Source organism: Podarcis muralis, chromosome Z (assembly GCF_964188315.1).
Source record: "Podarcis muralis chromosome Z, rPodMur119.hap1.1, whole genome shotgun sequence".
Lineage (NCBI taxonomy): Eukaryota > Metazoa > Chordata > Lepidosauria > Squamata > Lacertidae > Podarcis > Podarcis muralis.
This window is the reverse complement of record NC_135673.1, coordinates 31,849,172-31,872,670: the sequence shown is the minus strand read 5'-3', so window position 1 is coordinate 31,872,670 and position 23,499 is coordinate 31,849,172. Positions and strand designations below refer to the sequence as shown.

The 23,499-nt window shown below is 45.2% G+C and overlaps 1 protein-coding gene across 1 annotated transcript; it reads right to left on the bottom strand.

Annotated features, from left to right (window-relative positions):
- Positions 1-1,415: 1,415 nt before the first annotated feature.
- Positions 1,416-16,658, bottom strand: FAAH2 (fatty acid amide hydrolase 2). The gene is made up of 11 exons (XM_028715198.2): positions 16,349-16,658; positions 12,117-12,199; positions 10,857-10,993; positions 8,630-8,839; positions 8,051-8,170; positions 7,041-7,176; positions 6,362-6,479; positions 5,267-5,386; positions 3,912-4,023; positions 3,141-3,335; positions 1,416-2,511 (listed from the first exon to the last, which is right to left on the bottom strand). Exons 1-11 carry the CDS (start codon positions 16,595-16,597, stop codon positions 2,336-2,338), a joined length of 1,656 nt encoding a protein of 551 aa, XP_028571031.1. The 5' UTR covers positions 16,598-16,658; the 3' UTR covers positions 1,416-2,335.
- Positions 16,659-23,499: the final 6,841 nt, after the last annotated feature.

Below are 23,499 nucleotides of genomic sequence, written 5' to 3'. Positions count from 1 at the left end.
TTAAAAAGGGCTCATTCCATTACCACCACCACCCCCAAGTTCAGGGGGCACCTTTCCTCTTTGCATTAGTAATAAATTGTGAATGGTGTGTTTGGGTACAACACTAGCTTATTTGGGATTTTGGAATTGTTTTGAATTGCCTTTGGTTGCACGGTAATAACGTACTGATGATTAAGGTGGTGTGGGTTTGCTTGTTGTGAACATCACTTTATAGTAGTGTTTAGAATACTGTATAAAGGGTAGAGGGGACCCCTGATCATTAGGTCCAGTCGTGACCGACTCTGGGGTTGCGGTACTCATCTCGCTTTATTGGCCGAGGGAGCCGGCATACAGCTTCCAGGTCATGTGGCCAGCATGACTAAGCCGCTTCTGGCGAACCAGAGCAGCGCACAGAAACGCCGTTTACCTTCCCACCAGAGCGGTACCTATTTATCTACTTGCACTTCAATGTGCTTTCCAACTGCTAGGTTGGCAGGAGCAGGAACCGAGCAACAGGAGCTCACCCCGTCGCGGGGATTCGAACCACCGACCTTCTGATCAGCAAGTCCTAGGCTCTGTAGTTTAACCCACAGTGCCACCCGCGTCCCTAGAATACAGTATACAGATGCACAAATAAAGTGACTGGCTAAAGCATTATACTGCATACTGAGGCTATGCGCCCAACCTGGATCCATCCTAATTGGGATCCATCCCTACTTAAACATTTGGGCAGAAGGTGCGATAGAGCAAGGAGACACGGGATCTCCTTCCCCGCTGCTCCTGACCACACTGCAGAGAGAAGGACTGAAACTTCCACTTGCGGGCTGGAAGCTGCTTTCCTGTAGGGAATGTGCTAGCGAAGCAGATCCTACCTGCCTCTCCTTCCTACCTACCTACCTACCTACCTGCACCATGCAGCTAGGCTGCCTTTTGACAAATCCTGGCTGGCTCCAGGTGGGGCAACCTGACCCAGGGCAATCCAGAGCTCTCTGAGCCCAAGCCTGGGTCCACACAAGCTGGCCTGATTCAGTTCTGGTGCACAGCCCTGGTGGTACCTCATGCATGTGAAGTTACAGATGAAAAGCACAACCTAACTACAGTTGTACCTTGGAAGTAGAACGGAGTCCGTTTGACTTCCAAAACGTTCAGAAACCAAAGCGCGGCTTCTGATTGGCTGCAGGAAGCCTCACTGGGCATTCGGCTTCCAAAAATAGTTCGCAAACCGGAACAGTCACATCCATGTTTGTGGCGTTCAGGAACCAAAACATTCGAGAAGTAAGCTGTTTGAAAACCAAGGTACGACTATACTTAATTATGTCATATACCATCAGCACTGCGATCCAAGCACATTTTGGCTCCTTATTGACAATGGCTAACAGTGTTAGATTCGGTTTGAAGAAAAGGAGAGTTCAAGAGAAGAAACAGAACCACAGACCTAAAGTACTATATCATTATATTCTCTTTGGTGCAAATGACATACATTTCATTTTGTTTGGTCCATGGGAACTGGCCAACAGCACTGTTTTTCAGTGTACCCAGTCAAAAGGTGCATAGAGTAACGTATGGATTTATCAACATCATGAAAAAGAGACATACAAAGCAGGATTTAGAACCTCACATCCACAAGACATGGCCCCACAGGCTCAGAAGAGGAATGTATGTGGGAAAACACTTGATCCATCACATGTTCCATCACGTTCATTTGAACAGTCCTAGATTTATTAAGGTGTGCCTTCCAAGAAATTAAAAAGCTGCCCTCGTCTTCTTCCACATGAGCCATGGCTGGGAACTCCCAAGTCCAACTTAGTGAGGAGTCAACAACTCCTTCTCCAACACTGTTCTCAGTGTTCTGTGCAAATTGTGGGAAGCTGGGGGACCCCAAATTCCCAAATACATTTTCAAGTAGGGGAACTAGTCTCCAGCACAGATAAATATTACAGATGCCGTTGGCCTGGCCTTGAAAGCAGCAAAGAAAAACCACGTTAAGTAGGGGACCAAGAGCCCTATACTACTAACACCACAGTCAGGGACAGAAAACCCTCTCCCATATCTCACAATATGATTGTCCTGTCAGAACCCTCTCCCCCCTCCCCAAAACCCCCGATTTCCCTGAGAAAGGAGAGAGCATCCTATTGCCTAAACTTCTCAAGTAATTTTGTAATAAGAAAAGAAGAAAGCTAAAGGTGCAGCTGGACTCTCTATCAGCTTTGGCTCTGTGGGAGGGAATTAAGTCCCCCTGGGTTGCAAGTGTGTGCAACAGGCATCAGAGCTCCTCCAATATCAGATGCAGCTGCCGGCTGCCACAGGTGGGGCACTCTTCGTGTTTCTGCTATCACCAGGACTCGGGCAACACACGCTAGGATGTACCAGGGAGAACCCATCCTCCAAATGCCTTCTCCAAGTATTGTGCCATGGCCAGAGTCAAGTGGTCATTGTAGGGTCCTGCCACCACCTGGATGCCCAAGGGGAGGCCTTCCTTGCTCAAGCCCAGCGGGCACTGGGTCACTGGTAAGCCCAGTATGTTGAAGATGGCTAGAAGGGGAAGAGAGAGTGAAAGGAATTAGGGACTCAAAGCACTTCTTTGCAACAAACGAACTATAATCCAAGACATTTTGTTTCGCTGCTATCTAGAAACATTCCCTGAGAATTTGGAATTTATCATACTGGTTTTAAGTGCAAGAATAAATCAAGGGGTTCTGCACTGGCTAATGAAACACAATATGTCACAGAGGCCCCTAATAAACAAAGCACAGTTTGCTCCATACCCAGAGACTTCCCAGAATCAGGAGGTCAACATAATCCCATGGAAAAGTTGTATAACCTAGTTTGGAGGTAGCAGTACTGTGGAATTGTATAGTACATACCCATGTACTGCACACATATGGCTGTATCATATGCTATGTCCTGTTCGGTGGGTGCACATGAGCATGTACACAGGCAAAGAAAACCATATTCACCCAAATGGTGAAATACAATTACTGCATGCTGCTTCCCTTTTTCTCCTGGTCTCCTGCTTCCTCTCCTTTTCCTGTGTTGAATTTTTACATTCTAAGCTCCTTAAGGCAGTGACCTGTCTAACATCTTGTACTCTGCAAAGCATCATATACACTGAAAGAATGTACATGAGTAATACATGCATATGCAAAATAGGAACTCCTTACCCGTGTAGGCAAAATTGAAAGGCATCCCCAGAGGAGTGTGGTGCTTGGGAGCAACTACAGGGTGTGAAGGATATAAGAGGACACCATCACTTCCCAGTAGATTCACCATCTCGGTCTGCAGACTCTGTGCCATGCTTGCTAGCTTAGCGTTCACTTTGGGACTGTATTTCACCACCTTCTCGGTTAATCCTAGTGCTAAAGAGCACAGAGATGCAGGTAGGTCAAAGACAAACAGCAGTCACTGCAAAAGGCTGCATCATATATAACATGATATACTAGAACAGGGGTAGCCGATGTGATGCCCTACAGATATTGCTGGACCACAAGTCCCATCATCCCTTAGCACGGGCCACAGCCAAGAGCAGGTACACAAGCATTTGAAAACAACTCTTTTATTTGCTGCCTTTCACTCCCAAACTTCCATGGTACTGGATGAGTACCATATGTTGGTACCCTCCATATGTTGTTGGAGTCCAGCAGACATCAGCCCCCTACCTGCATGGCCAATGGTCAGGGGTGATGGGACTAGTAGTGCACCAACATCTGGAAGGCACTATGTTGGCTATCCCAGTCCTAGATTGTCAGCATCACCATCTTCCTTCCAAATATATGATGCTACCTTCTGGCCCCAAGCATTATTATATACATTTCTTTGCCAGCACTCCATATTTAGTTACCAGGAAATTGCCAAACAACCTGGATAGAACTAGCACAACAAAGAAGTGCAGCTATTTTAGAATAAAACTCTTAAGTTTAAAAACAGGACGTTACCAATGGCTGGGATGGTGTGTGAAGACATCCCTATCATCCACTTCAGCAGCTCCCATGACGGCCACACTGGCTTTCCGTGATCCCCAAGAAGCTCTGTGAAGGTTTCTGTTTGCTGTAATATGAATATGAATGGAGAAGCAAGGACGAAGAGAATTCCATAACGTTTTCTGCTTCTAGCTTTTTAAACTAGTATATTGTAAGCATGGTTTGCAGCCTGTACCAAACCTCCTCTCTCAATTTTACAAGGTACAATGACAAATAAATATTTCATAGTGGAGCAAGAGCTATGGCAGCAGGCATGGGTCCCAACTGCACCAGACATTTAAAAGACAACGTCACCTTGAACAGTCATGGTACAGCATCTCCCAAAGAATCTTGCAAAGTGTAGTTTGCTACGGTTGCTGAGCATTGTTCGGAGATCCCTATTCTCCTCGCAGAGCTACAACTGCCAGACTGGTTTAACAATCAATCTCTCTTCTAGATGGAAAGAAGACAAAGTCCCTACCAGAGAAGAATGGCAAACTAAGCTGTTGGATTATGCCAAAATGGTGAAACTGACCGGAAAGCTCAGGGACCAAGAAGATCAAAACTTTAATAAAGAATGGGGGAAATTTACAATCTACCTGAGGGACCACTGTAAGCAGACGAAAATGTCAGCAGGATTACAATAACACTTGTAATGTAGAAAGTATTATGGACAAAAATTGAGAGATATAAAATTTGGATGATTAAATAATATGCAGTTGATAATAGGACCCATGGAGGGGAAGGTGGGAAGTCCAGAGTTTTGGAAGAATCTCTAAATATTGTTATGTATTTTGTACTGTTACAATTTTATACTTGTAAAATCAAATAAAAATTATTTTTTAAAAAACAAAACAATCCCTCTTTCCAGGGAATTCTGGTAATTGTAGCTCTGGGAGGGAAATAAGGATCTCCTAGCAAATCTCTTAACAAACTACAGTTCCCAGAATTCTTTGAGGGAAACCATAATTGCTTAAGGTAGCATGGTACTACTTTAAACGTATAGTACAGATTGGGGCCCGTAGGAAGGACTAACTATGTACTTTTTAGAACCATGCTCTAGAGCAGTGTTTCCCAACCTTGTGCCTCCAGCTGTTTTTGGACTACAATTCCCATCATCCCTTGCCACTGGTCTTGCTAGTCAGGGATGATGGGAGTTGTAGTTCAAAAACAGCTGGAGGCACAAGGTTGGGAAACACTGCTCTAGAGAACAATGTAAGTGCACAGAAACCTCCATGTGAAGATCAGCATCCCTGAAAGACAATTTGTCCATCGCTGCTGTTCTTCCCCTGTCGCAGGTAGGCTTACGCCCTGGTTTGCATTTTACATACCTGCCCATCACTGTCCTTGGAAGACATCATGACAGACCAGATCTGGAAGGAATACTTCATTTTGTGAATATTCACAGGCTGAACTTGAACACCCAGGTCAGCCTCCAGGTGCTTTACCACCTTGAAAACATAAGAGAGAAAATAACAGCCATTGAGTAAACAGTTATTAAAGGAGGAATGGAAAGCCTGGGGGCCAAAGAGCATTTAAGAAAAATATAGGATTCTTCTCATTCCACACAGACACAGTACACCAAAACAATATTATCACCACTACATCAGAGTTAGGAGGACTGGTAACACCTGGACATTCACAGATGGACGTCTGAACTTCTGAGGAGCTCCACTCTGCTTCAGGCAACATGATAGGAAGACTGTGTCTGCGGACTTTGCTATGCAACAACTTTTTTCAAGTATGTGCATACATCACACAGGGTGAAGGTGGTATGCATGTGTGAACTCTCTCACACACAGAGAGAGAAGGATAGAGAGTGGTTCTCCTTAATCTTTGGTACTTTCACTGCAACCACTAGTGAACATAAGGGTTGTTCCCTACACTCCAGCTTCAAGACTTCCACAGCTCACCAGAACATTATGTAAATGTACCCTAAGCTTAGCTATCAAAGCTCCACAGTAGCCCTTACATTTCCCATTTTGATTTGGCAATCCTACTTCAAGATAATTGCACTGCTTTGGGGCTATTTTATGCTATCTTTATATTCATAATCTTGCTGCAAGTTGAACTGAGACTTTTTTCCCTATAAAAATGCATTTAATTATTATTATTAATAATAAATATAACACAGCCAGTAGATATAGAGCCAAGGTTTAAAGAAGGGATTCTTTCCTATCTGGAGATGCTGGGAACCGAATGGGGCAGGGGGCTTCTGCATGCAAAGGATATATTCTACCACTGAGCTATGGACCTGTGCATGAATCTGACAAAACAGTGCCCAGGTACGCTGGGGCACACGAAGGCATGCACAGGCAAATTTGCACAGGCTGACTCAGCTGCCATTTACCAAACGCCTACCTAAACTCCCTGATAACTGTGATGGCCCTCAAGTTTTTAAGCTACCAGGTGCAGTTTCCTCTTACGTTCCGATGAGCCTGAAGAAGCTCTTTGTCCACTGGGGAAACAAAGACAGAACCTCCGTCATGCTCCATGGAGTAGAATTTCACATTCTTTAGAGATACTTTTTCATCCAGCTTCAACCTGAATAGGAAGGAATAAGATGGCCACAAGTCAGAAGCGAGCAGCACTTTGGTCCCATCCTCAGTTCAAGTCGGCAGAGTGGACTAGCTCCTTGATGTACACCAAGTTCTTATAATCAACTCTTGGTAAAAAAATGCCACGGCAACCGAAGGCGCCAGACCAGTGGGGATACTGTCCTCCATTAGGCAGACCAAGGCAGAGGATGATAGAGGGTACAGAGTAGAGCAAAGTAATGGATAACAGAGTCAAGTGAGCTATGCAGCCAATGCTGCACCCCTGAAGCAAGCCTGGTGCCCAGAGGCACAGTGAGGGATGCTGTTCCACAGCCAGTGTGGAAATAAGATTCAACGGCCAGTTAAATCAGCTTTCCTACATGGTATTGGAGGGAGGGGGGGCGTATTCCGACCTCTGCCTTAGTTAGCCCTGTCCCTCACTGTGCAGATCTCTACCATCAGGGGCAAAGACAGCTGGTGACAATAATGACAGGCGCCAAACACATTTGCACTTCTTAGCAGACTAGAATTCACTTTATGCACTGCAAAAGTAGTAAGAACCACTTACTTTGTAACACCTGACCCAGCCATGACCCTCAACAGGGGTTCCAGGTCCTCTGCAAAACGGCACATTGGGCCAGTGCACAGGAACTTTGTCCGAATGCCCACAGCATTAGGGAATTGGCCGTCATTGGGAACCACACCTAGACGAACACATCAAGTTTAGCTTTGCATGACAAACTACATCGTTTTAGTTTAGTGACAGAGTTGGGTTCATATGCCACCTCTCCCATACACAGAGCACTGTATTCAAGGCTAGTTTAGGTCCAAACCAGAACCCTAATCAGTTTTCTGACAGAAAGGACACTGCTACTGGCAGTTACCTTGAGACTGCAGAACTGAAGAAGGCACACTCGGGTCCACTTTCTGTTCCACACAATGAACATTATGGCAACGGGGATAAAGTATCCTGGCCCCATCCTCTGGCCAAAGAAGGAGCAGGTGTTGCAAGTCTTGCTCTCTTACCTCTTCACATTGCTTTTGTATTAGTCTATGAACCTGCAGGCAGGGGCCTTCCTGTCTTTTAATAGCCATGCAATGCTTTAAAAAAAGTTTTCAACAGGATACCGTTGCCAGATTTGGACTTGCTGCCTCCACTACAGTTATGCCTCATGCTGCGTCCGCTTCAGGTTACGTGTTTTCGTGTTGCGTCCCATGGCAACCTGGAAGTACTGGAATGGGTTACTTCCGGGTGTGCAGACGTGGCACTTTGGCATGCATCAGTTCAGTGTTACGGATGGGCCTCTGGAACGGATCCCGCCCATAACACGAGGTTCCACTGTACTGAGATGCCAATTTGTGTAGCCAAAACAGCCAGGCCTTCAGGAACGGTAGCTGACTCTCCTTCTGAACTGGATGCCCAAATTCCCAAAGGCGTTTACCTTAAGGTCCAGATGACCTTCCAAAGGAAATAAACCCTAATTCTTGAGAGGGAAGAGCATCAAGACAACCTACAACTGTTCTTTCTGTCCTTTCTTTTAGTTAACTAGGTGGAAAAAGAAGCAATGGGAAATGTACCAGTGGTGGGCTTGTGTCCAAAGACGCCATTGAAGAAAGCCGGCATACGGATGCTGCCCCCAATATCCGAGCCCACACCGATCACAGAACCAGCAGCTGCCAGGATGCAGCCTTCTCCTCCTGGAAGGGAAACAAAGGACAGACTGGCAGTGGACCACAGACATATCTGAGTAACCCCGCACTTGCCACTCACAAAATCTGCTCTGGGAGACCGAAATACATATGGAGAAACAGAGTGGGCTAATCAGATTTTTGTCCCCCAGGGATTGTCTTGCTACTCAGTACTAATCTCAAATACTTGCAGATCCAACAAAATAGAAGCATCACTGGCATACCTAACTTGCAAACTATTATAGGTGGCTTTCCAGTCCCCAATCCCTATACAACCCTACTTCTATGCTGTATCAAAGTCAAAAATAAGCAACGTATTCCCAACTGCCCTCCTTTCTTGCTGAGTTCTGGTCACTTGTTTAAACCCCCATCACATGAGCAGTTAATCACTAGCAGGAGATTTGATCGGCCAGGAGTAATTTATCGGTTCAGTGCAGCATGTTCTCACAAACGAGGTAGCCCACTCACCTGAGCTGCCTCCTACGATGCGCTCTAGGTCATATGGGTTGTTGGTCCGACCATAGACCCGGTTGCTCGACTCAAACCACATGCACAGCTCGCTGCAGTTGGTCACACCCAGTGGGATGGTGCCAGCCTGCTTTACCCGTGACACTACCGAAGCATCGGATGTGGAGATAATGTTACGACGGCTAACCAGTCCAGAGGCATTGGGCAACCCTACCCACAACGAGGGAAACAAAAAGGAGAAAAAGAGTCAGAGGTTCCACAATAGCCTAGAGCAGAGCTAAAGGGCAGCTATAAGGCCAAGAGCCAAGGGAGTAGCTGCCCCCCAAGTGTCTGGAAAATGATGCAATATGGTAGATACACCACACTATTTCAGCAATGTTTAATCAAGCAGGAATCTCTGGTTTTATTTGGTAGGTGTTTTTCATTTTCTGTAAACCATTTGCAGCCTGTAGTAGATGAGATAAAGCTCATCTTTATCATTTTTCCAGCTGGGGAAAGCAAATGCTCCTTTTAGCAGTGGAAGGGAGAAAGGTAAGTAATGAACAAAAATAAAAACAAAACCTAATACAGTAATGGTTTTTGCTCACTCTGTGCTTTATAACCCACCTCCTCCTTCCCAGCCAGTTCCTTGATCTTTTAGCATGTTCTCTGTCCTCAAGTATACAAGCAAGTATCTTACTTGTTTTGTATGTGTGAAGAGAGGTATGGCTTAGCCAAGGAGGAATAGGTTTGTGGAGAGCAAACCACAAATAGTAAATCTCATCCCTAGATACTCCAGAGGTACCTCATTAAGAGTGCAAAAATTGGTTGGCTTTACTGGAGAAGGAGTATCTTGTTTAACAAGTTTGGGACCACACCCTCTAAGATGCAGCAACACCAGAGAATTGCTGGTTTCAGACTAAAACCTGGCGCCCTCAGAGCAGCTGGATTTTAGCTTAGTCTGCAGAACTACATGAAGGAAAATCCCTAGAAAGTTAGCAAAGAAGTCACTCACTGAGAAAAGGACATGGGCTGCACTTTATACAGCACACCCTATTGTAAGATAACATAGCTTTCCCAAAACACAACAATTGGAAACCTTCTTCTTCTTCCAGTAAGTTCAAGATAGCACATGTCTACCTCCTAATTAATCCTCACAATTACCCTGTGATGTAGGGTTAAGTTGAGCATCATGTCTGAGTGGTGGATTTGAACCTTTGTCTTCAAAGTCCTAAATGAGTCACCCACTCTTAGAAGAATGCCCTTAGGATTCAACTGATTCAAATACTAACTAAAGCCTTTGTTTTTTTAAATACCTGGAAGAAGATAAAAGACTCTTCGAAAGAGTGATGTGACGCACTATTTAACTGGGATCCGCCATTATGGGATAGACTGAGTTGCAGAGATAAATAGTCATGGGGGAGGCGAGCTCTTAATTTGTTATTATATCTGTACTTCAAGTCTGATTTGGCAAATCTCCCCTGGAAAGACTAATGTTTGATGCAACCTGTCTGAAAAAAATAATGAGCAAATGCCTAGATTTTATTTCATCGGAACTGAGAAAAGATGGCGTTTGCCACCAGAGAAGGACTTTTGGATTGATTTGGTATAAACACCAACGTGTGAGGATATACTGCAAATAATAGACTTACCAGGTACAACAACAACAAAAAAGGGAGAGTCATACAAATTTCACACAGAAGCATATTATTGCTCATTTCAACTCGCCTGTGGAAATAACTCAGAGGTCATGAAAGAAGGAAGGATAACAACAGGAAGATTTAAAGAAGGAACTATTGGAAACTCAAGGCAGTAGAAACATAAGATGATTGGACCCCACTGAACTTGAAGCATGGGAAGCCCCAACAAAAATTTATAATTTGGCAAAATATTTGGATTATATGATATGTATTTGTATAATTTGGAATATTTAATGTGATCTGATTGGACTGTTAAATTGGAAAACTTAATAAAAATTATTTTTTTTAAAAAGGATTCAACTGATTCAAGCACCGTTGTTTAGATACACTTGGCAGTCACTATTTTATAAGATCTCATCGACAGAGTTTTAAAAGAATGAAGGAATGCCGATTTAAGAAAGCAACAAACAAAACGTCTTAAGGGTTGCTCTGTTACCCATTAAAATATTCATACTGAAACAAATCTATGAAATAGATAAATAAATTAAATGAGGGAAGGCTACAGACTGCGGTCAAGAGGTGGGTGGAGGTTATGCAAAAGAACATACCGTATAGCGCAAAGGCTTCTTTGATGGTGATAGGGACCCCCAAGAAGGGGAACTTTTCCTTCAGTGACTCTTCATCATCTTGCCCCTCAGAGAGCAGCTGGTCGACCTGATGAGCTTCCTCAAGGGCAGCTTCAAACCTGAGAGGGATGGATGGGTAAGAGCCAGAGGAAATAAGAGAAAACCCGTCAATCTCTAGAGCCTGGAACCTAACTGGTCTTCCTACGATGCTCATTTTGTCCCACACCTATTGCTCCTCCCAAGTTCCATCTCTGGAGCCACAGCCAAAGGTGAAGCTGGAGAAAGACTTCAGAGGGAGCCAAGTCTAAATGTTGCTGTTTTTTGGTTTTTTTGCTTTGTGATCACCACAGCTTTGCAACTTCTCTAGAAATATTTGCTTAACGGCAAAGAGGTTCTTGACCTCGGATAAACAAAACAGGGTTCTGTCTCCAGGTTTCCCCTCAGGTATGCAGCCCCTTGCTATTTCCTACCTGGGAGCGAGGACAAATGGTCAAATGGCTTTTAAAAAATCCTTAAAAGAAAAACATGATGGTATACAACAGGGACAGATAATCTCCACCTTGCAGCCAGTCGTGGTCTACAGGGGGTCTGACCCATTAGACCATTTCTCCAAACTACAGCCACATGCCCACCAGCAAAGGATGACATTAGCTGATAGGCATGATGGGGATGGGGCCCAAAGATTCCAGAGAATGCATTGGCAATGCAGATCCCTGCAGGAAGGTTGGTGAGTGGGAGGCTCGTTATTGCCGGGTGCTGCTTTGTCCCACCCCGTGAGATGGGCCACCTATCACATCACCTTTCTCCACCATGCCCCTGCTTGTGAGTCTTCCAGGGGGCATCTGATCAGCCGCTGTTGGGAGACAGAGTACTAGGTGAGATGAAACTTTACCCCACCTGCCTGCCCCACTCATCCAGTAGGCCAGCTCTCATGTTCTTAGTCTGAATACAAGATGCCCAAGGTCAGCGAAAGGTTCAGAAAGGACAAGTACTTCTGAGAATGAGCAGAGCTCCCTTTGTTTGGATTCGGAGAAGCTACAAACTAGTTACTTTTGCTATGATTGTGTTGCAAATCATAACTATGTGAGCGCTTGGAAGAGTTCTTCAGGAACTGTATTGACTCAAAGTAGGTCAACGTGTGAGGCAACAGAGAATCTCTAGCGGAGGACCACATCTGCCTGCCCTTTTTCCTGTCAGAAGTAGAAATATGTTGAAACAGAAAGTATAAATTCCATCACTCACCTGTCTTTTACAACCGCATTGATCAATGGGTTGACTTCTTTGATCCTCCCAATGTATGTTTCAATAACATCAATACATTTCACCTGCAAGGAATAAAAAGTTCTCAAAAGATTGCTGCAATCTGGCTAACTTTCAGAGATCTAATGATCGTATGTACTGAACATTGTGTTCTGTTTCATTAGCAATTAGCACTGTGTCATGGATAGAATGCTGGGCTTGGAGCAAGGTAATGAAGGTTTGAATATTCTATAATAATTTAATAATGATGATGATTCATTCTTTATATGCTGCTCAAGCCACTCTGGGCAGCTATGAACTTTAATGGATCAGACCAAAGGTCCAAATAATCCAGCTTCACAAAATGGTTTACAGATGTTTCTGTGAAGCTCACAAGCAAGGCAAAACGTCCATCGCACACTCCCTGCTATTACTTGCCAGAAAATTACTTGTCAGTGGTACACTATCTCTGAGAAAGGAGGCTCTCCACATGGCCATGTGCCTTCAGTCAGTTGCTGTATTTTAGCCTCACTCACCTCACAATATTTGTTGAGTAGGGGAAAATTGGAAAAGCCCACGCACAGTATGTCTGAGTTCCTTGGGAAAGTGGTGTAATATACATGCAATAAAATAAGTGATAAATAAGTTTATCATTAACCATTGGGTGTGAGCAGCAATGTGAGGGAAGCCGCTGATAACAACAGATTTCAGAAAGAGGCAGAATTTAGCTCATACTCACTATTACGAATTATTTCCCTTGCCATCTGGGAATGTGCCTACATTTAACATGCATGTTTTTCCTCAAAGAATACTCAGAACTGCATTTTACCCGCACTGAGCTACAACTCCTAGCACCCTTAACAAAATAGTTTCCCACAGGTATTATTTGAGGGAGGCAATGTGCTTTAAATGTTCATTGAATATTAAAGGTATTGAGGTGGGACATAGAGACTATAAATTAAGGGCATTTGCTGACGATGTGGTGCTGACACGAGAACAACCTTTGGAGAGCATTCCCAAAACATTAGAAGAAATTAAAAGGTTTGGAGAAGTGGCAGGTTTCAAAATAAGCTCAGATAAAACCAAAATGTTGGTCAAAAACATGGATGAGCAGTCAAAAAAATTTTTTAGAAAGGATGTCTAGTTTAAAAATAGGCAAAAAGTTGTATTTGGGAATTTGGCTGACAGTAAGAAATCTTATTGGGACGCGAGTGGCGCTGTGAGTTAAACCACAGAGCCTAGGACTTGCTGATCAGAAGGTTGGTGGTTCGAATCCCCGCGACGGGGTGAGCTCTCATTGCTCAGTCCCTGCTCCTGCCAACCTAGCAGTTCGAAAGCACGTCAAGTGCAATTAGATAAATAGGTACTGCTCCGGCAGGAAGGTAAACGGCATTTCTGTGCACTGCTCTGGTTCGCCAGAAGAAGCTTAGTCATGCTGGCCACATGACCCGGAAGCAGTACGCTGGCTGCCTCGGCAAATAAAGCGAGATGAGTGCCGCAACCCCAGAGTCGGTCACGACTGGACGTAATGGTCAGGGGTCCCTTTACCTTACCTTTAAGAAATCTTAACCTATTTGAAAATAATTGCTGTATATTTCCGTGTATAAAACTAGGTTTTCCCCCTTAAAAATAATGTCAAAAATTAGGGGGCTTCTTATACACGGGGCCATCTCCTCCCATTTTCTTAAATCTGAGTCCCCCAAAATGGGGGGCATCTTATACACGGGGGCATCTTATAGAAGGAAAAATACGGTATATTAAATTGTGGAAAGAGGTTAAGAAAGAGTTGGAGATATGGTGGAAAATATGGGAAGCCTCCAGATGTTGCCAGACTACAATTCCCACAAGCCCTAGAAAGCATGGTCAATGGCTGGGAACGATGGGAACTGCAGTTCAGCAACATGTGATGATGACACAAAGTTTCCCCGCCCCTATGAAAGATGCACAACAGAATGTAAGGACTCAAATGAGCCCATTTTCCTGTATAACCATGAAAGACAATTACTGTATGTTATTTGCCTGGGTCAAAAGTCTATGCCACGGTAACCTCTACAGGTTTTGGATAAGTTATAATCTGAACAGTGCTTGGAGGCTTATTTGAAAATCTTCTAAATGAGAATGTACACAAGATTTCTCCTAAGATTCCAAACCTCTTTACAATACACACCAAGCAAGTCACTGGAAAAAACCACATTCCTTTAAGGAAGGGAGGGGCAGGAGACGAGATTCTCAATACCAATCTCTTGCCCTGACGCAAAGCAGCTAAAGAACAGTGTAATGCTTGTTTAGAATAAGGTTACCAGATTTTTTTCAATGAGTCTGGGGACATTTTTCAACTTCAATGGATTTTGTATGGGGACTTATTCGTAAATCCGGGGACTGTCCCCGGGAAATGGGGACAACTGGTAACCTTAGTTTAGAAGCAAGTGTTGTTGAAACAAATTGGAATTCACTCATGCAACAGGTGCATTTAGAACTGGAGGTGAGGGGACATCAGCATCAACGGTGGTACAGTTGATTACCTTCTTAAATCTAGATTTTCAAATAGTAACTTGCTGAGAGTAAAACTTGCCTCCAGGTGACCAGGCTGGTTTGTCATTCCCCCACCCAACCTAAAAATCGGTAATACAGGTGGATAAAGCAAGGAAGCCAGCATCATTGTGGTCTAGCAACTCTCTATCCCTAATAATGATTTGCATTAATCTGCAAAACAAAAATTAAAACTAAGAACAGGATGTTCTCTTACTCTTCTCCAGATGCTTTTGGCTATTTCAGAATTGCTAGGATAATTCTATGATGTGCAGTTACCACAACTACCCCAGTGAAGTATTCAAGTGGAACCAATCCAAATTTATTTCATCATGAACACCAGCAGGGCTCATTGCAAATTTATTTGTATCTTCCACAGAAAAGTGGGCAGAAGGTAAACAGCAAGAGCATGGCAGGCTTTGCATTTGGTGGGATTTCTTTAAAACATTTATTTAGTGGGTAAACTGAAGGCAGGCGAGACCCTTATCAAATGGGTATAATGTTCAGCAAATGAACTTTAATGCTGCAGAGATAGTGGCTTACCAAACCATCTGAAGAATTAGAAAAGTTTCAGATATTGCATTTTTAGGAGCTGGATTTCTCTCTCCCACCCTCCCACCCCCAGCTCTTGGTCTTTCCCACATGAAAGCTACATGTTTGGAGTCAGTAGACTACTACCATGGATAACTGAGCAATCCAAATCCCTGAATCCCTGTGCTGAAGGGAGTTTGAATGGGGCCAGAAATTACATTTTAAAGGCTTTTGCAACCAGGGAAGCTCCAACCATCAGTGTGGAAGCGCTGCCAGCAAAGAGCACCCCAATGCACCCATCCAAATAGTGAGCAGAATCAACCACTAGTGGCGTCCCCACCAGCAGAAATCTCTGAAACAGGGTGCTTCAGGGGTGGGGCTGAGCCACCGCAGAATCCTATGGCTCCTCTGCCGATCCTGCTACTGTCACATAATGGCAACAGGTGCAATCCTGGTCTCTTCACTGCGCTAGAAAGAAAGCTAATGCAGCAGATGGGTATTTTTCTGCTCCCTCCACCTTTTGGGTGCCCAATACTATCTGCCTTCACCATTCTGGTTGTAAAAGTGGTACTTTTAATAGTAAAAGAACTATTAAAGAGTACTGCCTCTTTCCTTTAACTAAAGGGAACATCGCCCACATTCTCGCGATAAATTTATTTTTTCTTTGAAAGCAGGTGGAGTATCTAATAGAACTATGTGGACTTAAGATTCTACATACAAAGATCCTGGGATTCATGTTAAGTTGATTTATTCTGAAAGGTTCAGCCCTTGTGCCTAGGCCAAGAATCTCCCACGCCAGATCTAGATTCCATACTCCACAAACAAGCTGCAAAGAAATTAAAAAGAGAGCACCAAGGCTGTGAGAGCCGACATGCCCCTGCTACCTTGGAACAGAGGACTTCCACTAAATATTCCACACTGGATTTTGTGGCACAACTTCATAAGCAGATCCTCAGAGTCAAGGTAGGATATATGGAAGCCTAGGTGGTCTAGGAACATGGGGCATTCGCGAAGGGCTAGGAATCCCCAAGCTTTGCCTTAGAGTAGACCCCCTCCTAGCAAAACTACAGTGCCCAGCAGCCCTTGCGGGGCGATCCCCTCCCACATCTCTCTCTCTCTCTCTCTCTCTCTCTCTCTCTCTCTCTAACTCAGAGACGGGCTGTCCGGGCCCTTACCTCCCTGCGGCGGATCCGCCGCGCCAGCTCCACTGCGGACAGCAACAGCAATGGGTGTTCCGGCGGCGGGACGGCGCGGGCTCTGCTGGGGCCAGGAGGAGAAGCAGCAGAAGTCGCCACTGCCGCCGGCGCCCTCAACGGGGAGCGGAGGGCTGAGGCGCGCGCCGCCAGGCTGAGCAGCGCGAGGAGGGCTCCCGAGAGGAAGCGCAGCACGAGCACGACGCAGCGCTCTGCGCGAGAGAGCGCCATGGCAAAAGAGGTCGCAGCTCCGGGACAATGCTGCCGATCAGAGCGGAAGGTGCGCGGCCACGCCCATTCGGGGTGGGTGTGAGGGGCACGCCGGCGCCAAGCTCCGCCCCCTCCGCTCGCTCCTCCCCGTCCCCGAGATTTAAATCGTCAGGCGAAGGAACTACCGGCGAGTTAGTTTTTCCTCAGTCAGAGGGAGAGTTAAGAAACAGAAACAAGCAGCTCCTAAAGGACCCTTTTTAAATGAATGAATGAATGAATGAATAAAATAAAAATACAATACTGTGATCTTCGGATGAAGGGTGGTATAGAGATTTAATCACTAGTAATAAGCACATTGAATTATTTATTTATTGCATTTATATCCCACCTTCCACCCCCCTCTGAGGTGGTGTAGCTCCCCCTTTCTCATTTTAATCCCCACAACCGCCTTGTGCAGCACCAGGTTAGGTGCAGGCAATTCCCCCACACAGGGTGCCAAGCTGATGGGGCACAAAATAATAATAATACCTGAATGTATACGGGTACCTACTGAGGAAATCCCTGGGGCATGGCTAAACCAGGTGAGGGTAGCTGTTGGGTCTCAAACCATAGCTGTCAACTTTCATATTTGAAAATAAGGGATCAGCAGCCTCGAAAATAAGGGATCAGCAGCCTCACCTGTCCCAGGGACAGTCTATGGGATATCTAACAATCCGGGATAGCAGCGGAAACGGTGCTGGAATAAGGGAATTTCCCGCAAAAAAGGGAAGGTTGACAACTATGTCTCAAACCCTCAGTTGGTGACTTCTCAGGCATGTGGTGGATTGATCAGACCAATTGATGAGACCAATAGTGGGTCCAAAGGCCAAGGAGCCTGTTTCTGGAGATGCCATGTGAGAGGCAAACGAGGCTTGTCAACCTAAGAAGGTAGTCCTCCTAGAAGGAAAACTCTGGTCCTGAACCTCCACTGCTTTGTGGGCTACCTTTGGAAGAAGAAGAGGATAAGAACTACCAGGGCCATCTTAACCATTGGGCTTAGTGGTCCGTCATGCCATGGCGCCGGCCTCTCAGGGGCGCCCAGCAAGAGTCCAGGGCCAAAATTTGGAGTCTGGGGAAGCTGCGCTGACGAGCGGAGCAGATTCTGTCAGAGGCTGTGCCGCAGGCTCTTCTGCTGTGGGCATCGGGCGACTCCGCTCCGCTGCTGCCCCCAGTGGCGTAGCGTGGGTTGTCAGTACCCGGGGCAAGGCAAGTAATTTGCGCCCCCTAACCCATGGATTTGCGCCCCCAACCCGTGGATTTGCACCCCCTAACCCTAACCCCCAGATGTTGCGCCCGGTGCGACTGGACCCCCCTGCAACCCCACGCTACGCCACTGGCTGCCCCCGCCCCGAGGGGAGGGGTTGTGAGTGGGGATCGCTTCCCGCGCTTGCAGGGGGCATGTTATTGCCCCCTGCATCACGGGCGAGATTTTGGATCTCTCACACGCCACCAGCCTCCCGGTCCCTGTTGCACGGTTTGAGTGTGTGTGTTTGCCGCTTGCCTCCCGGTCACTCCTGGTTTGCATGAGGGTGTGTGTGCTCTGGGGGCTGTGTGTTTCCCTCTGTGTTTAAAGAGCTGCCTTCCACTTTAAGAGGCTTGGGCTTTTCACGCACTGTAGAAATGGCTTGAAGGCAGTTTTTACCAGCTTTTATTGTTTAACAGTGGGGATTGCAACGCTATACAGTGGTACCTCAGGTTACATACGCTTCAGGTTACAGACTCCGCTAACCCAGAAATAGTGCTTCAGGTTAAGAACTTTGCTTCAGGATGAGAACAGAAATCGGGCTCCGGCAGCGCAGCAGCAGCAGGAGACCCCATTAGCTAAAGTGGTGCTTCAGGTTAAGAACAGTTTCAGGTTAAGTACGGACCTCCGGAATGAATTAACTACTTAACCTGAGGTACCATTGTATTGGCAATTGGCATTAGTGGCAGTGTTTGCTGTGAACACCCCTTGTAGTTTGTGTGGGTTTTTGGATTGCTTTTTGTTTGTCATTACATGCAGTGTGAGATCGCCAACCTGAGGGCTGCCATCTCGTTTTCTGGTCACGTGGTCAATATTGCAGGCTATAGCACATGGTTTGGTTTGGCAGCCATTTTTTAAGTGGGCAAACGATCTATATTCTACAGACCTGCAAAGCTTTTCTGTGGGCTGCCATTTTTCTGCCTCACCACATGGTCTGACAACGTTGCGATTCCCCTCCCCCCTAAAAAAGGTCGACAACTCTGGGAAACCGGGGGGTGGGGAGGGCAGAGGAATCTTTGCACCCCGGCGCCACATATGCTTAAGACGGCCCTGAAAACTACACAAATCCAGAGTGCAGTCCCTAATACAATTGAATGGCACCTTGTGCAGCTCCTTCCAGCAACTCCTGCAGCCAAATGGGTGCCAAGCGTATAGCTCTGCTTTCCTTTGAACCACATCGGCAAGGCCAAGAGCAGAGTCTGTTCACCTGGGCAGCCCAGGACTTCTATGCCCAGACTCACGCCTCTGGGAGGACATTTCAGTGCTGCAGATGCCGCAGTCTGACTTCACCCCTGGAAGCACACAATTGAGACAGATGCCAACAACAGCCATCAAAGTTCCTTTAAAAAAGCAACTGTACCAAGATGAATTACTGCATGTTAAGAAGCATCCTAAGTAAGATACTTGGTCCATCTGACTCGGGTTTTTCTATGTGGTGTGATTTCACATAGGTATCTCTCAGCCCTACCTCAAGGTGCCAGCAGGAATTTGCCTGGTGCCTTCTGTGTGCAAGGCGGATGCTCTGCCACTGAGCTGCAATCAGAAGGGAGGACTTTGGACCTGTGTGTCTGCAAGAGAAAATTGCTCGATTAGTTTTGGCCGGGGAGGGCAGGATACAAATAAAAGATGATTATTATTATGATGTTAATTGGTTGTGTTAATCTGCCATTAGTCACTTGGCATACGTTATCTTTATTCTCCCCCCCCCCACACACACACATAAGTGAGTAATGTTCACTTACCACACAGGAGATTACGGTATGTCAACCCAGTTGTTGTTTTTTTCCTTTTCATTTTTCCCAGTCTTATGTTCAGTTCTCTACAATTTCTGCTACAGTTTATAATTTTTTAAAAGAAAAAATCCTGAAAATCCATTGGCATTTTAGTGCAGCTTTCTCATAATATACACATTTTTGCAAGCTATTTCCCGAATATAATGCACTTTATATTGAATTGAGTTGGCATCTGTCTGGTTTTGGAAGACAATGGAGGAGTCTGCCTTTAGGGATGAGGTCAAGCTGTTGAACAGTTGCAGCACCCATTGTGGCTGGAGAGATTTATGCAGGAGAGGCATGTTTTGTTGCAGCTGGGGCAGATAATGGTGTCCAGTTGTACTGCTACAAATGCATCATGGAGTTTCTTCTCTCTGTGCTCCTCCCAGTGGTCATTTCTCCTCTGGTCACTGCTATGAAAACATGACTTGACTGCCTGCCCGACAAAGACCAATAACTTGGGTCAGGACGTTGCCAGCACTCCACTCATCACCATTTTATATAATTACAAATATATGCCCAATACAGTATGTGCATTTTTGTGTATTTTGTTTTTGCTGGAGAACTGCATCACAAAATTAGGCAAAGTGCAAATTTCAAATAATAGTAGTGTTTCAGTTCACATGGTTTGCAAAGTGTGGTAGAATCACTTTAAAATCCTAGTTGAATCAAGTTTCTTCCCTCCCTGGTAGAGACTACCTTCAGCATAGAAAGTCACACCCAAACCAGAACAGCATACCTAGCTGCTGTTGTGAATGTTAATGTGTCAAAGGTTCTAGGCACATTGTTAAACACCTGTAAGCATCTTCTGAATGCAATTTGCCATGGACAGTTTTCTAATATTTACTTAAAATAACCTAAAGGCAAAAATCTGTGAAACCCTATAGGGAGAGAATTGGCTGTTTTGAAAAACGTCTCTCAAGACAAAGTACCTTTGAGAATCTGCTCAGCACATTTCCCCAACCATGGAAAGCAGCTCTCAGATAAATTGACATGAGGACAGTGTCTCTTAGGTGCAAAGTTAACCTCATAGAAAACACATGCATAGTAGAAAATCATATTCCTACTATGCATGAATTTTTCTGCAGTATGCATGCTGAAATGGACCAACATGGTCAGAGTCAGAGAAGGGAGACAATGTTACTAAAAAAAGAAGAAATGAAGTGTTTTCATTGGTACAATAAGATGCAAGAAAATGCCAACAAACATATTCTTTGGGAGTTATTGTGAAATATTTATTTATCAAAGTAATTTTTACTTATTTTACTGAACTGTATCTTATTCTTTCTCTCTCTCACACACACCCTTGTTGAGAAATTTCCAAGGGTTCATGCCACTGTTGGGCAAGGTAGAAGGCAATGGGAAGTGGAGCAATGAAATGACTCTTAACTTAGTACTGTGGGCTCCATTCCACTTGTGCAAAAGCCAGGGGTTTCTCTGAAAGCTCCCCCCCCCGCAAACTTTCAATCTAGTTAAGCAATAAGTATAATCATAGTATAATGATTATAATTATATAATGATTATATATAATTCTATAATAATTCTATAATTATATATAATTATATAATGATTATATAGTATAATGGACGCGGGTGGCACTGTGGGTTAAACCACAGAGCCTAGGACTTGCCGATCAGAAGGTCCGCGGTTCGAATCCCCGCGACGGGGTGAGCTCCCGTTGCTCAGTCCCTGCTCCTGCCAACCTAGCAGTTTGAAAGCATACCAGTACAAGTAGATAAATAGGTACCGCTACAGCCGGAAGGTAAACGGCGTTTCCGTGCACTGCTCTGGTTCGCCAGAAGCGGCTTAGTCATGCTGGCCACATGACCCGGAAGCTGTACACCGGCTCCCTCGGCCAATAAAGCGAGATGAGCGCTGCAACCCCAGAATCGGTCACGACTGGACCTAATGGTCAGGGGTCCCTTTACCTTTACCTATGATCATAGAGGAAAGTTTCCAAACAGCCAAAATTACTTGAGAGTGCAGAGCGAGGCTGATGAGGGGCATGAGACAGCAAGCATCCTCAGGGCCAGAATGGCCTGGAGGGCTTCTTTTGGCCTACAGCAGGCATGGCCAAATTTGGACTGTTTTTTGGACTACAATTCCCATCATCCCTGACCACTGGTCCTGTTAGCTAAGGATTATGGGAATTGTAGTCCCACAACAGCTGGAGGGCCAAGTTTGGCCATGCCTGTCCTACAGCGTAGAGGCTCCCTACCCCTGTTATAAAATAAGTGATAAGTGTAGCTGGTGCTGAGAGTTGTTTGGAAACCCCTATTCACCTCACAGATCTATATTTCCCAGTTCCCTGGCAAGAGGGATTGATGGCTAAACCACTCAGAATTGACACTCTGCAGGGAGAATAGGGGTCTCCTAACAACTCTTAGTAAACTACAATTCCCAAAATTCTTGAGCAGGGAGCAGCCATGACTGGTACAATACAGTGGTACCTCAGGTTAAGAACTTAATTCTTTCTGGAGTTCTGTTCTTAACCTGAGGTACCACTTTAGCTAATGGGGCCTCCCGCTGCCGCCACGCCACCGGAGCACAATTTCTGTTCTCATCCTGAAGCAAAGTTCTTAACCCAAGGTACTATTTCTGGGTCTGTAACCTGAAGCGTCTGTAACCTGAAGGATCTGTTAGCTGAGGTACCACTGTACTGCGTTTAATGTTAGGTACAGATGTGACTGATGTGGTCAGCAGTGCAGAGCCTGACCATAGCCACATGATGGCACAATTTTCTTCATTTCTTCCTGCACTTTATACTTACTATCAAGGTATGTTCTATGGCAGTCTGTGGCTGTGCCGACCTCATTGCAAAGGACAGCAAAAGGAAACTTTGAAGGTGACATACAGTATTTTGAAAGAAAGTGCTGATATCAAAGGAAGTTTCTGAGTGACACAGAATATTTTTCAGGCAGAAGATAAGAAAAGTTAATTTGGTAGGCAGGTAGATTGATTGGTTATTGGAAGATTTTCACATCCTAGTGCCTTGCAGATGTTTTACAATATCTACAACTCCCATCAGCCCCACTTGGCACCAACTCATCATGGGAATTGCAGTCCAAAACATCTAGAGGACACTCAGATGAGTAAGGTGGTGGGTGGTGGTTTTTACAACTCTAACACCTGCTCCGTATGCACCAAACACTAGGATGGTTGTTTAAAACCCTGTCACACTCAGATTTCATGATGGGGCGGGGAGAGGGAATTCATTTATCTGGCAATAAGTAAATGAGGCCATAACTAATTTGTATTCTAATGTTTCCCAGGTGCTGAGACAAAGAAGGAAGATACCTTGCCTTTATTTAGAAAAACACTGGACTTTACCTTTAGTAGAGAGAAGTGGGACCTGCAACAAAATGTTGCAGTATGGAGTACTCCTATTCAAAATGCCAGCCATGGCCTCTTCTACATATTCCATTGTGTTCTTCCCTCCCTGGAGGCTTCCTGTTCCCCCCTTCCAATAGTTAGTCAGTGTCCACTGAGGATGCGGGCCTTTTACCTTTTCACCATGTTACCAGGCCAAGTTGAAGGTTTTTGTGTTAACAGAGATAGCACTGAGCAACTTGAGTCCAGGATACCTTAAGGACCGCCCCCCCACCCGAGTCCTTATATCCCAGCTGAAATCACGCGGAGGAGTGTTGTTAGTTGTTTCCCAGGTTACAGAGACCCAGCTTGCCTCAAAACCAGAAATTGGGCATTGAGTGTTGCTGGGCTCGTAGTGGAAGGTACTTTTCTAGCGGAGATTGAGTAGGCCCATCACTTTCAACTTTCAGGCATCTCTTGGGGTTATTTTTATGCTGACAGTCCTTTGTAGTTGTTGACTTTAAATTGTTGTTGTTGTTGTTGTTGTTGTTGTTGTTGTT

Excerpts from the sequence above, each read along its gene's own strand:
- FAAH2 (XM_028715198.2), bottom strand. The coding sequence starts at position 16,597 with ATGGCGCTCTCTCGCGCAGAGCGCTGCGTCGTGCTCGTGCTGCGCTTC. Across the intron at positions 8,840-10,856 it reads AGAAGCCTTTGCGCTATACG|GGTTGCCCAATGCCTCTGGA; the intron begins GTATGTTCTTTT and ends CGTTGTGGGTAG. Across the intron at positions 2,512-3,140 it reads TTTCAATTTTGCCTACACGG|CCATCTTCAACATACTGGGC; the intron begins GTAAGGAGTTCC and ends TTCCCCTTCTAG.